The sequence below is a fragment of the Anser cygnoides genome, chromosome 2, assembly GCF_040182565.1.
Source record: "Anser cygnoides isolate HZ-2024a breed goose chromosome 2, Taihu_goose_T2T_genome, whole genome shotgun sequence".
In the NCBI taxonomy this organism is placed as follows: Eukaryota; Metazoa; Chordata; class Aves; order Anseriformes; family Anatidae; genus Anser; species Anser cygnoides.
The window spans coordinates 112,137,341-112,154,006 of record NC_089874.1 but is presented as its reverse complement, the minus strand read 5'-3'; the positions used below and the strand labels follow the sequence as shown (position 1 = coordinate 112,154,006).

The following is a 16,666-nucleotide window of genomic DNA, read 5'->3' as shown; positions in this document are numbered from 1 at the left end:
ATATATGTGCATATGTGGTATGGTCAGCATATAACTTGAGATCTAAAACTTTGATCTACTTGTATGCCTGTGGCACATTTCATGTTGTAATGCTTTTACTTGCTTATTTGTTAGAAGGTAGCTGGGTATATGGTATGTATAAAATGTATACTTAAAAAACTTATTGCAAAAGTAGCTTTAATAATGAACAAATAATGCATTAAAATCAGTTGACATTTCTAAGACACTGCTATACTGAGTGTCCTTAGACTTAAATGAATGTACTTATAGTTTTATGTGAGCAAAAGATGAAATGGTAGAAATAGTCACTTTGATCCTTCTCCTTATCCCTCAGGAAGGACAGAGGAACGTTTGGGAAGCTGAGCATGAGCAAACCGATGTCTGGAACTTCGGAAAGAAAAGTCAGCTTTTTTGGGAAGAGGTATTGACAGCTTTAGTTCTTTGTGCTGTAAATTAAAACAATAACAATCCCACAGCATCTTGCAATTTTTCTTCCTTGTCAGATATCCATTATAGGCAATAATGGATCTGAGGCCAACAGACCTTCTTGCACTCTGGTCACTAAATAACAATACTGTAGAGGAGGAACTGATTTGAAAGCTATTCTTCCTCTTGGGTTTTCAAGGGGACGAGTATGCAATCCAGAACTTAAAAGCTTCTCAAGAGAGCCTGTTTAAGGAAGAACAATCCAACTCAAAGCAGCTTTGGGACATGTTTTTATTAGCAGATTTTGATCAGCCTTTCCTACAGTAGCATTCTGACTACCTAGCTTTATTTTGTCTCTTCAGTTCAGGAAAACAGACAATGTCTTTTGCAGAAAGATAATACTAAGCCAAGATTAAATGAGGTACCAATCACGCAGAATAAGAATCATATCAACAGTATTCTGTCTTAGTTTCTTCTTCATTCTGAGAGACAAACCTTCCAAAATCCTATTGTCTTCATCTTAGTTCATGGCTTTCTGTGTTTTGATGTCTACAGGTATCTCTTTTCATTGGATCCCACTGTTGCTGGGAACCTTTTAAATATTCCTTAAATATTTTAGTTTTTACTTCCAACCACCTATGTTGTTTGTTTCTTCACCTTTGGTTTATTTTTCTGCTTTGTAAAAAACTTCTGTTTAATAAACTGAAGAAAATATTCATCTAGGAAGTAGTAATCCCTCTGTATGTGGGCATTGTGGCTTCCAGGTTGATGTTTTGTAATCTTCTTAGTTAAAGAGAAACCTTCAAGTATTCCTTTGCACAACAAATGTAAAAGAAACATTAAAAAAAAGCACTGTTGTAAGGACTTACCCAAGAACTTTGTTTCTGTTTATTGTCACAAGAAGTGTAAATATTTTTTCGTTCTTAGAACTAGTGGGGCTGGAGGTTCACGCAACAGTCAGTATGGCGTGTTTGGTACAGAAAAGATCAAGGATCCCAGGCCGCTTCATGACAAGGCATTCATCCAACAATGTATCAAACAGCTTTGTGAGGTAACTTGTTAAATTACTTTTAAAATTTGTTATAAGGCATAAAGAAAACTAATAAAAATATTTATTTTTAATGGTTTTGACTTTAGATTTTACTTTTGACTGATATGTTACTTTATATATCTTTTTCTCAGTTTCTTGTTGATAATGGTTACGCCCATAACGTCTCCATGAAATCCCTACAGTCTCCATCCGTAAAGGACTTCTTAAAAATCTTCACTTTTATCTATGGTTTTCTCTGCCCTTCGTATGAACTGCCTGACTCGAAATTTGAAGAGGAAATTCCTAGAGTCTTTAAAGAGCTGGGGTAAGATTCTTATTATTAGTCTGTTGTGCTAAACCGATATGGTCGAGCTAGAAGTTAAACCCAGGGATTCTGAACTAAAGCTGGCAAGAATGGATAGGCTGCTTTAGTCAGATTCAACTCTGAAACTACAATGTTGTGATTATTTTGCTTCATTTTTTGTTTACCTCTAAGATTACTCGCTGGTTCCAAGATCGTACATTTTCTATTTGAAATTCCAAAACTATAGACTCCTGGAAGCTTGGGAAGCTTGCTTTGTAAAGTAAAATGTAATTCATTATCTGTATTTGTATTGGATTTTGAAAGACTACTTTCTTGAATGAAAACTGCAGGTTTTGTCTTAATGTGGTAGTTTATAACAGACTGTTCAAACATGTTCTGATCAAATCCAAGCACTAAAAACAATTTCAGATTGTTGGCTCCTGTTCATTTAGTTAAGAATCATTTTTTTCCTTTAATTTATATCATTGTGCATTTCAAGCAGGAGGCAGAATTAATAAAAATGCTGCTGAGGTTAAAACACCACACAGTAGCTGGGTATTTTATTTCTAATCTGATTTGATACAGTAAGTGTTTGGTATCATGAACGCACCAACACTTTCCAAGAAGGAAAATCCACTGCCCATAGTTAATGTTTAATTTTCAGTCTCAGAAAAGTCAGCTGCTTTCTGCTTCTGTAGACTTGAGTCCATGATGGTGTGCCAGGGTTCCGTAGGTGTATACATGTCTGTTCTGCTTACTTCTCAGTATTTTAATAAAGTTTTGTTTTAATCTGTAACATATGAAATTGCTGCCCTATCTGAAATATGGAAAAGGAAGTGCTCTCAAGAGGCCTTATTCTGCTGCACCAAAAGCGTAATCCCCGATAAAAAGTTATTTTGAGAACTCAGTTTAAGAAGTCTTTTGAGAGCTAGAAAATTGATGTAAATAATTCATTTTTTAAAAGTCCTCAAGCTGAGTGGTTCATGAGTACTTATTTAGAATTGTCATTATTTCAGTGGCTTCTTGTCCTAAATTCTTAAGATAACTTGGTGCAACTGTCAGTTTAAAGATGGAATAACATCTGCACTTCTGTTCATTGATTTGTAGAAGAGTTTGAGAGGATGTCTGTTGTTAGTAGTATAGCCTTTGTGTGTCCCATATTTATGGGCAATATTAATACTTTGATATTAAGCTGTTCTGAAATTGTTTTCTGTTGTTGCGTGGCTGTAAGCTCATTGTCAGGTGCTCTTCTGTTTTCAAAGTGCATTTGATCCAAGAGTTAAGGATCTTGCCTTATAAAAATAGGACTCCTGCATCTCAGTTGCTGTTCTCATGTGCTAGGAACTCCAGGCTTGAACATCCAGTGGACTAAGCATCCACTGAACTGTTATTCCCTCTTTTGTGTTTGTTGTCTTCCCTTTGAGGTCTTTTGTCTCATCATGAATCACCTCAAGCTCACAGGGCACCCACTCTTCTTCCCTAGTACTGCAGTGAGCTTCTCTCCCGTAGTTCTTTCTAGAAGGAGAAAGACAATCTGGTTTAAGGGCACTTGCTACCAAGACCCAAGGCAACATAGTAAACTGAATAGGAAAGGACCAAGGAGCTAATAGTGCATGCGTTTTTGTATGAAGCCTTGATTGTTCCTAGTCTCTGCCTATGAAAAAAAAATCATTCAATCACAGAATGAGAAACCCACGATAATGGAATAACATACTGTGGTGTAAGACCTCTGCTTATCTCCTCTTGATGTACAGCATAAAGTACAATCGAGTTTGTTCTTCCTTGTGTGGCTTGATCTAAACGTAGAAACGTGCTGGTTTTAGTTACTTGTTTTCCACAGCTATTTAAAATGTTGGGTTTTTCCCTTATAGGTACCCTTTTGCTTTGTCAAAGAGCTCCATGTACACAGTGGGAGCTCCACACACGTGGCCTCAGATCGTGACAGCTTTGGTTTGGTTAATCGACTGTGTCAAGGTAGCATCTGAGTTCTTAAGCAAAATATTTCCACTTTTCAGGCTGGAATGTTGGTTTCAATACTGATGTCTTAAGTGTTCTAAAAATTTTCTTTATCTATGTGAAGAAAAAATATAGGTATTCTTATTTGCCATCCAGTCCTTATTATTAGTAACTTAGAAACTGAGTTTTTAATATTATATTATGATTTTAAATTTTGTTTTTGTGACTTTATACACTGGATAAATTTGTCTGAGGAAAAATGGCTTATTACATTTTTATATATTTACATATATATAAATGTGATAAGTTTATAAGTATAATCAAGCATCTTTTGTGCTGAATTTCATATGATAGCTGCCATCTTCTGTTAAATTTGAAGTCTAAGGATGGAATTTTCAATAGCAATTATTCCAGTGTCATGTGATTGTTTGTACAGAGTATACTTTTTTGTATGCTTATCTCTTAATAGTGGCTATTCACTGTTGCTTCCAGCTCAGGTCTGAACCAAGGTTGGAATCTGTTACAGAATTTCAACACTGCTAAATCGCATATACCTGAAAATCCCATCCATTATATGCTGAAAAGATACATTTAGCTTACCAAGGCAATTTGGCAGTGTTGATAGTCCAGTTAATGCCTTTTCACTGGTGCTTTCAGTTAACAAAACGCAGGGCATGTTACTCTGTGATTGGCAGCACCTTTACACATTGCTTGCTGAAATCCTAAGCCGATGTTACTGTGACTTTTATGAATATAAACCTAATATGACAACTAATGGAGATATTCATAATTGTTCTTTGTATCTAAACATGTGCCTCTCAGTTGTATTCTGCCATGAGGGAAAATTCATCGTCATTTGATGATGGACAGAACTGGGGAGGAGAGACGGATGATGGAATTGTACATAACAAGGTACTATGAAAATGTAAATGATTAGCAGAATTGTTCAACTGAATTTTGCCATATACTGTAATACAACAATTCAGGTATGATAGAATAATCTGAACTGAACTGTGTTTGTATATTCTGTTCTATTTTATATTCAGAGCTCTCTAGGAAGTATAATAGCATTATATAAAAAGCCTGTTCAACTTGCTTCCTGAGCAGGCATCCTGGCCAGTCAAGAGTGGGTATTAAACTGAAATGTCTTATTCTCCGAGTTGCTATGAATCCGTTCTCCTGGAGAAAGGGAGTCATTATGCTGTTTGTTGTCTGAGTTGGGTCTCAGGTATATCTCTCTTTAGCACTTGAGTCTTCTGTGGATAACAGCAGTACAGTGTAAAGATAGTGACTTAATTGGAAATGTGGCTCCTGTTGATATCTGTTCAGTTTACCATTTAAAAATTGGTGGTAATGTTTAGCTAGAAAATAGGGTGGCGATGTAACTCAGGCACTTCAAAATCCAGCAGCTTGCTTACTTTCTGTTTTTATCACATTTTACTGGTACTATTCAGTTTTAACTCTGTGTCAACTGAAGCTGAAGTTTTGGAAGGGGATGTTATGATGTGCCAGAAGATTTAATTAAGAAAATTGAAAGGGGGGGGAGGAAGGTTGGAAATCAGAATTTGGGATTTTGGATCAAGGTTACAAACCTGACAGTCAACAAGTAAAAATGCTTTTAAACTGAATGTGTTTATGCACTCATACATTTGCACATAAAACATATATTAAAACAAAATTTACAGTACTGGTATAGTTGCTTCTGAAAGAAAGTCTCCAGCAAATTGTTGTTGGGTAACCTTCCTGTAATTCTAGTAGTAATTCTGTAACATCTGCACATCTAAAGTATAATGCGCATATTTACCTACGAGGTGTGTTAAACAGAACTAGTTTCTATTATCTAGCTTCAGAGAATCATATACTGCAAGATAATGAATTACTTACTATAGTACCTACTACTATTGTTAAGTATCCCAGAGAAATGTGTGAAGTGTTTCAAGAACTTTGCTAACAATGCAAATTCCAAATACCTACATGTAATCTTATGATTTTATGATTAAAGGGGGAAAAAAAAGTTCTTTCCTACAGAAAGAAGTGCAGTCAACTATTGGAAGATATTTTTATCATCAGCTGTTCAATTCCCATTTAACTTCCATTAGTCGAGTAGATTTAGACTACCTAGCTATTTTACAACCCTTTGAATCTTCATGAAAACTTTTTAAATTTTTCTCAGCTTTTCATGGACTATGTTGTGAAGTGTTATGAGCACTTCATGAAAGGGGGAGATACGTTTGAAGAACTGGATGCAGAAGTGCAGTCAAAATTAAGTAAGTTTTCATGTTTTAATAAAGTATTTGATTTTGTTATTAGTTTTTCTCCTAACATGAGTTTTGCTTAGTTTCCAAGTAAAAATGATCTGATGTAAGGGAATGTGGAATTCCCAAGTACCTCAGTTGCACTGCCTTGGTTTTCTTTTCATGCATTCTTACCAGTGAAGATATGCAGGATGTGTTCTGTTGTCAGATGTACATGCGTAACCCTGTTGTTTTCAATGGCTTTGTAATAGAAAAGCCATATGCTGTTCCTCAGATGCAAATTCCATCTGTGCAAATATTCTTGTTTCTATCTAAGTTTTTATTTAAATGAAAAAGCCATAGGCTGCACATCTGATGAGAAAAGAAGTTCGGCGGCTTCTAAAAGTTCTGAAAACAACAGGAGTTCTAAACTGTTGCAAAGATTCCCATATGTGATTCATGTATCATACGTTACCAGATATTAGTAGGAAAAATTAATCATGTCATTTTTTGGCAAAGACTGAGGGAAGTAAAGGAAGTCTCAAGATGCAAGGAAGCACGTGGATGAGGAAGGTGTATACAAATAAGATTAACTTGTGAAGCTGGAACAGAGGAAACTTGTCTAACCACCACTGTCCTGTTGTGTGTGTTTTATGGGAGTTTGGAAACTGATGTCACAGAATTGATTTGTGTCACATAAGAGCTAAACACTGTTTGGTTTGTTCTGTTGCCTATTTGCAGTAAAATCTTTTTTATAGTTTCTCTTAGTTTTCTCTTTAAAATAATTGTTCAGATAACAGATATTCACTGTGCTGAGGCTAAGACAATTACCCAGATATTCTGAATAGGTGGCGATATTCAGTGAGACTAACTTATAACCCCACTCTCTTCTCCCCATCCCCCCACAGAGGATTTATTTAATATAGATGAATTCCAGATAGAAGGTTTAGCAGCAGAAAACAAAAGACTTCATGAAGAAATTGCAAGACTGGAAAAAGAAAGGGAAAGCGAGCCGGTTAGTAAACTGTCTTCCTTGTGTATGTGGGGGGCTTGAATTTTCAATTACTGAACCTTTTGTTGTTATTCTATAGGAAGAGTCTGGTGATACATTACAAATATGGAAAACTATTTTCAATGCTTTATAAGATTCCAGTTAGACCTGGTTATTACAGATTCTATACTATTGTAGTAGAACACATTGCTATTGTAGTAGAACACATCTACCATGCTGTCACTATTTGTTTGATATTATGCAGGTATTTTGGGGGTAATGAGATCTTGCATTGGCTGAAATATTAATAAAAATACTTGAACCGCTGTTTATCTGAATTTCAACAGTATCTTTGCCAAAAATGTTGGTATGAGAACTTTAGTGGATGAAAGCACTTGGTGCTTTAGTGGTAGCAATCAATAAAAATATTTTTTAGGGGAAATACTTTGTTAGAAAAAGCAGCTTCTGGTATTAATATGTCATGAGACTAAAAATAGTTTACTAGCTGTGTAGCTGACAAACTGAGACTCCTGTCTGCTGTGCAAAATTTACATGTTGTATTCCCATTTTCCTTGCCCTTTTGTTTCATCTGCCTTTAGTGTATTATAATACCTAAGTTGTGAATTTCCTGCAGTAAAAACTTTCTTTATACAACATTCTTAGTGCCTAATGCAATTTTTAGTGCCTAATGCAAATCAAAGCTTTAAATGCTGAAGTAAAAGATTTAAGGTACAAGCCATCTTTTCAGCCTCTCTTGCTATTATTCTAAAGACTCTAACTTGAGTCAGCTGTCACAAATTAAAAAATAATAATAATGAGTTCTTCAATTTTATATTTATACTATTGAAATTGATTGTAATTGTTCTACCATCTTGGCGGGAAAGTAAGATGATTATTTTAGGTTAATATTATACTGTTTGTTCTTTCCATCTATTTTTACTAGGATCGTTTAGTATCACTACGAAAGCTGAGATCATCTTTTCAAGCTGATGTTCAGAAATACCAGGCTTATCTGGCTAATCTGGAATCTCATACAAACATCCTTGATCAGAAAATGAAAGGTGTTAATGAGGAAGTTGAGGCAGCAGGTAAGTTGGCTTTGGTCATAAATGATTAGTAAAGCTAGAAATAAGTTTAAAAAATAGTTTGTAATTCTCAGCTTTGGGAAAGAGTGTGATACTTATTTTGTGTATGCCAATGTTCCGCATAAACTTCACGAAATTAATTGTTAAAGAAAATTTTGGCTTATAGCTGTTTGCAAGCTAGAGAAATGAAATACAGGTAGTACTTACTCATAAAAATGTAGAGAGATAAGGCTTAACTATATAGGCTGATATTTTTACATTAATGTAAACAAATGGTTTATGAACTTAGAAATGGAAGTAGAAGCAATGAAGCAGGAGAATGCCCGGCTCCAGCACATCTTTGATAACCAAAAGTACTCAGTTGCGGATATTGAGAGAATAAATCATGAGAGAAATGAGTTACAGCAAACCATTAACAAGCTGACTAAGGAACTGGAAGCAGAAGAACATCAACTGTGGAATGAAGAGCTAAAATATGCTAGAAATAAAGAGGCGGTATGTAAAAACCCTTCCATAATGGGAGGTAGCTATCGGTATTCATGATGTGAGCTTAAACCTGGGACTTGATCTATTGCTAACTTTTGCTAAATGATTTTAGAACAGCATAGATGTATATTAACCGAAGAGCTTCAGTAACATTAGCCTGAAATAGATCCTGTTAAGACTTCACAAAGAATGCAAAACTAGTGCTTTGAATCAGTATCTCTGTGTGTGTTTAGGGACAGACTGGCACCTTATGTGGAAATTCTAATAGAAGGACTTTAAGGGCTGGATTTATTACCTTTTACCCAGAATGAAGACAGGTGGCCCTGTAAGTGACGATATTTAAAAACTGCTGCTTCGCTACATAGGAACATAAAATAAAACCCACATTTGTTTCAAATATCTTTTGCATTTGGCAGGGTTGTGCTTTCTCAAGCACTTGGTATTAAATTTCTCATATCTTACAACAGTGAAGCACATAAAACTGGAAAAAATACTTGTATTACTTGACATTTAATATAAATGGCAGAAACTCAGAACTTTGAGCGTTTAATAAGCTATGTCCATAGATATGCTGAAGTTAAAAGTATGTTGTTAGGATGTGTGACTGATGTTTCCTGGCAAAACCAATGAGAGAAGGCATATCGACGTGATGAGTGATTGTTTTAGCAATTTGTATTATTTCTAAGCACGTTTCTCCTTTCCTGTCAACTAATCCTCAAAAAGTTGAAGCAGGAAAAATACAGAAGTAGGGAAAACCATAGGTGAAACCATACAGTCTTACCCAAACACGCTGAGAAATCTTGTAGAATAAGCTCAGAAAGGATCCTAAAACAACATTTACTCCAAAGAGAGCAAACTGCTGGATTGCTAATACATACAGCTCTTTTGTACTGTGGCATGACTTGGAATTCTATTTGTGCAGAACAACCCAGAAACCTGTTTAAAATACCATACAAATACTTTTTGCAAAGCTTTTCACTTGTCTTTCTTCTATGGTTTTTGTCCTTTTCACTTCTGAACAGATCGAAACACAGTTGGCAGAGTATCATAAACTGGCTCGAAAGCTGAAATTGATTCCAATAAGTGCTGAGAATTCCAAAGGCCATGACTTTGAGATTCACTTTAATCCAGAGACAGGACCAAATTGCCTAGTCAAATACAGAACTCAGATTAAGGTAAGTAGAGTCAACACAGAATGCATCTGTTACCACTCACAAGGAAATGCTAGTGTTTATCTGGAAATGTTAGGAAAGTCTCTCTTAAAACTTGCCATGAAATTTCAGTGAAAAGCTTCTGGGGTGAATTGTCATAGTTACACAGGATATATGGAAGAAAATGTAGTATTGGAGGGTACAGCAGCCTAAGTTTAAAAAAAAAAAATGGAGAAAGGAAAAACTTAGTTTAAACTAACAAATTGCATTAGCTAGATTTTCTTGTGTGTATTACAGGCTCCCCTTATGGAGATCATAAACCAGACTGAAGAAGAAATTAGGAAAGCTACTCAACGGAAAATGAGTTTGGAGGATACTTTGGAACAGGTATATTTTGGTTAATGAAAATTAGTACTAAGATACCGCAATGTTGCCTGTTAGTCCCATTTGACCTCTTGCATGTGTGAACTGTGTGTTTTTTGGGAAGCTGTGAGAAGACTGCTTTAATTATGTTACTTATTTTTTGTTATTAAAAGCTTTTGTGAGAATTAGGTTGAAATAGTATGTATTCCCTACGCTGAAGGTAATGCAGCTACATGTATTTGATCATAAAAATTGGAAAGAGTTGTTTTTAGTAAGCTGTCAATTCCATTCTGTTGTGTGGCTTATCACTGGCATGTTGTAAGTAGGAAGATTTTCAGCAATATTGGATTCAGGATGGATTGGAAGGAGGAGAATTTCTGGTCATATAACATGCTGCCATATGCACCGCCATGAAGAACTTAAAGCACCAATTGTTTGAAAACACCAAACAAAACCCCCTGCTACTAGCACAGAAATTAGATCATTAAATATTTGCTAAACTTTGTATAGGGACTTCCAAAAACCTTTGCTTATATTCAAGATTATGGGTCACTCTTCCAGAACATATAAAGCCCCCCCCCCCCCTTTTTTTTTCCTGAGTCAGTATGGTTTTGTTGAAATCAACCTTAAGGCTGAAGTATTGAAAGTATATTAGTATTTTTCTAAACCATAAATAGCTGAAAGTTTTCCATGTCAGTTATATATTCAAAACCTACTCTTCTAGAAGAACCTTCATTTCTAGCCCAACATTTTTACATGTAATGCAAATAAACTTTTATTAGCATTGTATGCACCAAAGATAGTATGTTTATTTTTTCATCCCCCTCTCCCTGTGAAATGAGGATTCTGTGGCAAAAGGTGTGATTGTATAGATACCAAATGTCACTTACAATTCTTTGCATTAGCACTTGAGGGGTGGGTTGACCCTTGGCAGTAGCCAAGTTATGCAAGTGTTGCTGAGCAATATCAAAAACATTGGTGTGTTACTGATGCCACTTTAGCCGTTTATCCAAAACAGAACACCATACAGCCTGCTATCAAGAAAGTTAACTCCATTTTGGCCAGACCTAGTTTAACACAGTGTTTCAGGGCTAATGTGTTGTCTGCGATGGCATGGAGTTATACATAGGAATTCTTTTTACTTTATATTTTCTTAGTCACGTTTTCATTCTAGGTGAATGCAATGGTAGTGGAGAAGAAAAGCAGCGTGAAAACACTGAAAGAAGAAGCGGAAAAGCTGGATGATCTTTACCATCAGAAGCTAAAGGTAAAACTTTTCTGTATATTGATGGCAATTTATCATTAATGATATCCTTATCCTTAATCCTTGTATTTATATGTAAGATTTTGTTTTGCTTTTCTGTTTGTTTTGAACCTCTGCCCACACATCTTGCAGGGGATAGTGTTCTCTTATTCTTTCCAAAACTACTTGGGTATTATTTTAAGAGTTAGTTTCCACTTTCTCCTAAGATCCTGGCGTCATATTTTGGCAGAGCCAAAATAAATCATAAGCTACTACAACCAGTAATAAAAGCAGCCATGTCCATCTCCTGACCTCAAGATCGCAAACTCGCAAAACTTGCTTTAAACACATTTTAGAGTTAATAGGATCTACCTTGTTTATGATTTGTATATAGTAAATAAACTTACAGTTTGTAGTAAACCTGTTACCACATTAAATATTGAGGAAAACATACATTTAATGTTCTTTTAGCCAAATATTTAATGGTATAAAATTGTTTGGTTTTTTTGTATTTGTTCTTCCCCCCAGCAGTTACACTGCTTAGGTGGGTGGAAGCAATTGGTTTAGTTTATAGCTTTCAAAAATTCCTGAAATGTAGCTTTTGATCCATGTCGCTACATGCACCTTTCTTTTAAGGCAAACTCATAAAATACTCAATAACATCTGGATGGCTATAATAGAACATAGTCATGTAATTTCTCTTGTAACTTTTAATATACCATCCATAAGATTTCAGTATTAGTGTTTTTGAAGTATTATATTTCAGTAATTTACCAGAATTAAATGTTTTAATGATGGGGGAATTGGGTTTGGTTTTGTGCATTTGTTTGATTACTTACATTTCCTACATTCCTTTCAGAGGCAAAAGAGAAAAATCTTTTTGTAGTCAAAACCCAAAAACAGTTGTTTGTAAGTTCTGTTTCTAAGCTATTTAGAGAAAAAATACATATAATATCTTTTTGAAATGATTTTTGAAGGGAAGACAGCAGCAACACAGACGTTGAAATTTTGTTAGAAAAATAAGGGGAAGGTTAAGTTGGCTTTGAATGGCAGAAGATACAGAAAATACCTGAAACATTTGGGTTGAGTGGGGGGTGAGAGGGAGTTGTTCTTGGGTTGTGTATTTTGGTTTGTGATTGATTTTGTTTGTTTTTTGAGTTCTGAGTGTGAAGTTCCATGTGTCATGAATTCCTAATTCAAGTATCAGGATGAATAATACGCAGTGGAAAAAAATCCTAATTTTTCCTAAAATATGTGATTTCTTTTTTCTTCCTTAATATTTATAGGAGGCAGAAGAAGAGGAGCGAAAATGTGCAAATGAGCTGGAATTGTTAGAGAAGCATAAACAACTACTTGAAAGTGGTGTCAATGAAGGTCTCAGTGAAGCCACAAATGAACTGCATGATATTCAGCGACAGTAAGGCCCATGACTTCTAGTTGTTTGTGTAGATTATGTAGGGGAGTAGATAAAGACATTCTCTTGAGTCCTAATGTAAAATTCTTTGAGTGGATATCCATCTTGATATATTAGTTTCACAAATTCACAGTTGAAATACATTTCTTCTTGACACTTATTTTTGCAAGCATATTTGTCTGTTGTACCAGCACTCCTGTTTTCCGTGTACTTCTTCCGTATGACGCAGCCAGGTTCTTTTCAATGGTGCCCAGTGACAGGACAAGAGGCAACGGGCACAAACTGAAACACAAGTATCCCTCTGAACATCAGGCAGCACTTCTGTGCTGTGTGGGTGGCAGAGCACTGGCACAGGCTGCCCAGAGAGGTTGCGGAGTCCTTGGACATCTTGAAAAGATGCCTGGATGTGATCCTGGGCAACCTGCTCTGTGTGTCCCTGCTTGAGCCAGGGGGTTTGAACAAGATGACCTCCAGAGGTCCCTTCCAACCTCTGTGACTCATGTGGTTGTAGTAAAGATATTAGTTTGTTTACCAATATATGTGACAACTATATTTTACAGTCTGAAGTCTGTGATGCTCTAAGGTACTTTTGTTTCTTACTAGTTAGCACAATATGGTCCTTTTTCTCCTGGGTTGCATGTTAATAAATCCAGCCTGACTTAAGTTTAATATTAAAGTTAATATTAATAGGGAAAATTATGACTAAACATGACAATATATCTACCGTGGTAAAGAATTTGTAGTAGATGTCAGGAACTTTAGAATTACAGTCACGATTTTCTGAATGTCTTTACTTTTTAGGTATCAAATTGTTATGCAAACAACAACAGAAGAGAGCAGGAAAGCAGGTGATAATTTGAATCGTCTTTTAGAAGTGATTGCTACTCATGTAGTATCTATAGAGGTAAGCTGCAGTTCAATACTCAGAATTAAATCTTTCTAGAGATATCAGCAACTATAACTGAACACATTACATTAGAGCTTGCTCCACCCAGTAAATCATCAGTTATTTATGCTGCACTGAGTCTAAGGTTTCTATGGTTAGTCATGAGACTATGGTTAAATTTATTGACAAAATATTTGGTATAAGTAATCAGAATTGATCATTATATTTCACTAGTAACATCTTGTCAGATTTAATCTGCATCTGCTCCATGTATTAGCGTTTAACTGAAATCACTTAACCCATGTAATGACTGCTCAGAATACTTTAGCAGAACCAGCACAATAGAGACCACAAAAGATCTAATAAACTTTCTGTAACTTTTCCAGAAATATCTTGATGAACAGAATGCAAAAATTGACAGAGACTATGAAGAATTCATGTCTGAAGATCTACTGTCAGTCTTGACTGGAATTCTAGACAGTTATAAAAAGAAGGCTGAAAGCGTGTAATTACTAAAAAGGTGAAGATGAAAATTTTGTGCTTCTGAAGCTGTTGTGGTGCCTCCTAAATGCAGGAAGCAACCATCCTTTTAGCAGCTAAATTGGTTTTAACTTTAAGAAATGTTCATGAACCTCCTCTGCTTTATTAATAGAAATATAGTAAAGGATTAAAAGAAACATTTGCAATTAAAAAAAAAAAGGTTTGCTTACACTTCCTCCTTATAATGTATTTATACAAAATTACAAATGTCTATAACAGGACAACTATGGAACAACTTAATTTCATTTTTTTTCCTGTATAAATAAATCATATGTGCTCTTCTAGTAACATTCAGCAAGGTGAGTACTGTCAGCCTGTTAAAAATAACCAGCTGCAGTGAACTTACAGATAAGACTGCAAGTGACAGCACCAATGCAGGGGATACTGACAAAAATAAAATAACTAGTGGCTTTTCTACACTTTGAAGATTGCTAACTGAGAAGAGTCACACTTTCCTTTTTGGAGTATAGTTTGCGCATTTGCTAGTATACGTATGTATAAGTATGTATTTAGTGTGCACACGTGATGGTGCACATCCTTCCTCAAGTCTTCAATTTACCATCAAGACCAAATGTAAATGTCTTCCAGTCTCCTGTCTGTTCTGTTATCTATCAAATGCTCAGAGACCCCCGGTACATGTGTAAGGTCTTTATTATTTTTCTTTTAGCAAAAACCTCTCTGGAAAGATCAGTAGTAGTTATACGGTAGTCTTGTAAATCATCTAGAGAATGAAAGATAGTTTGAAAACAAAGTTCTGTCTCTGAGAGCTTGTAGCACCAGATGAAAACTTACTGTACTTCTTCAGTACGTGTACTAGAGAGAGTTCTAAGTAGGGCAACATGAATTCTGTCAATCTAGCTCATCAGTTGAAGATGTAACTAACTAGTCTTGTATACATGAAAATGATCTGAAGCGAGTCTGCATTCTTTTGCTACACCAGTAGGGCAGACCATACTTAATTTTTTTTCTTCCTCAGGAAAGTAGCAGTAAAGTTAGTGTATGGGGAGCTCCAGTCCAAATACACTGAAGAGAATATATCCCCATCTCTTGAGCATGTACTTCTTTCTTGTTTGATGCCATGTAGAAAGCAGAAGTAGTATCTGCTTGTCTACTGTTATATACTTTTGTGTTCTTAAAAAAAAGTATTGGATAGTTTAATTTATGATGGTATTCCCTGTTGTATTGAAGTATTTGAGGTTTTTGAATACAGTTCAGTGATAAATCACTGATTCAAATCTACAACAAAAAATCTGCAATCTATTCAAAAGTTTCTGGTGGCTCATAGCTAAATAAAGTTGCTCCTTAATTCTCTAATTAGACAAAGTATTCACGTGAAACACAGATCCTTCAAATACCCATAAAAACTTAAGTTAGACCCTCTAAACACAGAATGAAAGTTAATAGCTGAATTGTGTTTAATTCTAGGCTATTTTTTTGCATGAAATTCAGTCGTCCTCATTAACATAGTATGTGAATTTTCTAGCTCTGGTCTCGGTATTTTGTTTCAGATGCTTTAATTATGGCAGTATTTAAATTTCAACCTCTCTTTTGTTATATTCTGGAAGATGAATTAGCTATAAAGGCTTTCTGACAAGCAGGTAACACTTCTTTCTTCTGTTTTCCTCTTTTGTCTTACCTTTACAAACTCTTGCTTTTTTCCTCAAATCTCAGTTCTTTCTTTCTAGAAGCTTGTTTCTGTGAACTTTCTAATATATTTATCTAAAACAATATTCTCCTAATTAAGCAAAACTGTTAGAAATACCAAACAATCATGTTCCTTTAAAGTGTTTCTTTAGGGATTACACTCTTTCCTGGCTTCCTGACTTTTCTCTGCTTCTGTAACTGGTTGTTCCTGTTTCTTAGTATCTGCAGCCTCTTTGCCATGGGGAGTAGTCAGCTGGCTGAGTAAATGTAATTTCAAAGGCCAAAATGTAACCCAATGGTAATGGGTTAAGAAATCAAGGTCAGAATGACCTTCCTTCGTGTACTTGCAAAGCTAATGTTCTGAAGTGAAATTAGTCCAAGTAATAAAGTCCACACAGGTAGTGTTGGCAACATGTTTTCATTATTGGTCTGTATGTCAAACAAAATTGACTTCAGAATTAGCTCAGGATTTGACCTAGGTTCTGTAAAATACTATGGTGATTTTTGTGTCACGATACAATATAGTAGGCATCAGCCGATGTTAGTCTCATACATCTTCACACTTTAAAATGCAAGGAACTTTTCAGTGTTTCTTGAACATAAGGCCCCTGTGGGATATTTGAAGTTAGTTCCTTATTTTTTAATTTGTATTCTGGGATGTGGCTTTCAGATTTATGCAACAGACACTAGAACATAATTACTGCTTGAGTTTGTTTTTTAAACCGGAATGTGAAGTCTTAATCAAAGTGTACCACTGGCACCTGCATATTGCAATAGTATTAGTAGTTTGTAATTTTTTTGGCTTTTGTATGGATACAGTTCCCTTATTTACAGCTAATGTATCTTTTGTACAGCTTACTTAATATGCCTTAAGTTTATGTATTTTCAAACCCAATAAAATTTCTTAAACATG

The 16,666-nt window shown here is 35.3% G+C and overlaps 1 protein-coding gene across 2 annotated transcripts in view; it reads left to right on the top strand.

Annotated features, from left to right (window-relative positions):
* Positions 1 to 16,666, top strand: part of NDC80 (NDC80 kinetochore complex component) — an 18,241-nt gene extending 1,575 nt beyond the window's left edge. For both annotated transcript variants that reach the window (XM_048057978.2, XM_048057977.2), the window contains exons 3-17: positions 335 to 421; positions 1,354 to 1,477; positions 1,609 to 1,781; positions 3,632 to 3,734; positions 4,539 to 4,628; positions 5,890 to 5,983; positions 6,859 to 6,965; positions 7,885 to 8,029; positions 8,316 to 8,521; positions 9,535 to 9,687; positions 9,961 to 10,050; positions 11,201 to 11,293; positions 12,556 to 12,686; positions 13,485 to 13,587; positions 13,956 to 16,666. In XM_048057978.2, the coding sequence (XP_047913935.1) occupies positions 335 to 421; positions 1,354 to 1,477; positions 1,609 to 1,781; positions 3,632 to 3,734; positions 4,539 to 4,628; positions 5,890 to 5,983; positions 6,859 to 6,965; positions 7,885 to 8,029; positions 8,316 to 8,521; positions 9,535 to 9,687; positions 9,961 to 10,050; positions 11,201 to 11,293; positions 12,556 to 12,686; positions 13,485 to 13,587; positions 13,956 to 14,078 (1,822 nt within the window). In that variant the 3' untranslated portion in view covers positions 14,079 to 16,666. The remainder of the gene's footprint in view (positions 1 to 334; positions 422 to 1,353; positions 1,478 to 1,608; positions 1,782 to 3,631; positions 3,735 to 4,538; positions 4,629 to 5,889; positions 5,984 to 6,858; positions 6,966 to 7,884; positions 8,030 to 8,315; positions 8,522 to 9,534; positions 9,688 to 9,960; positions 10,051 to 11,200; positions 11,294 to 12,555; positions 12,687 to 13,484; positions 13,588 to 13,955) is intronic.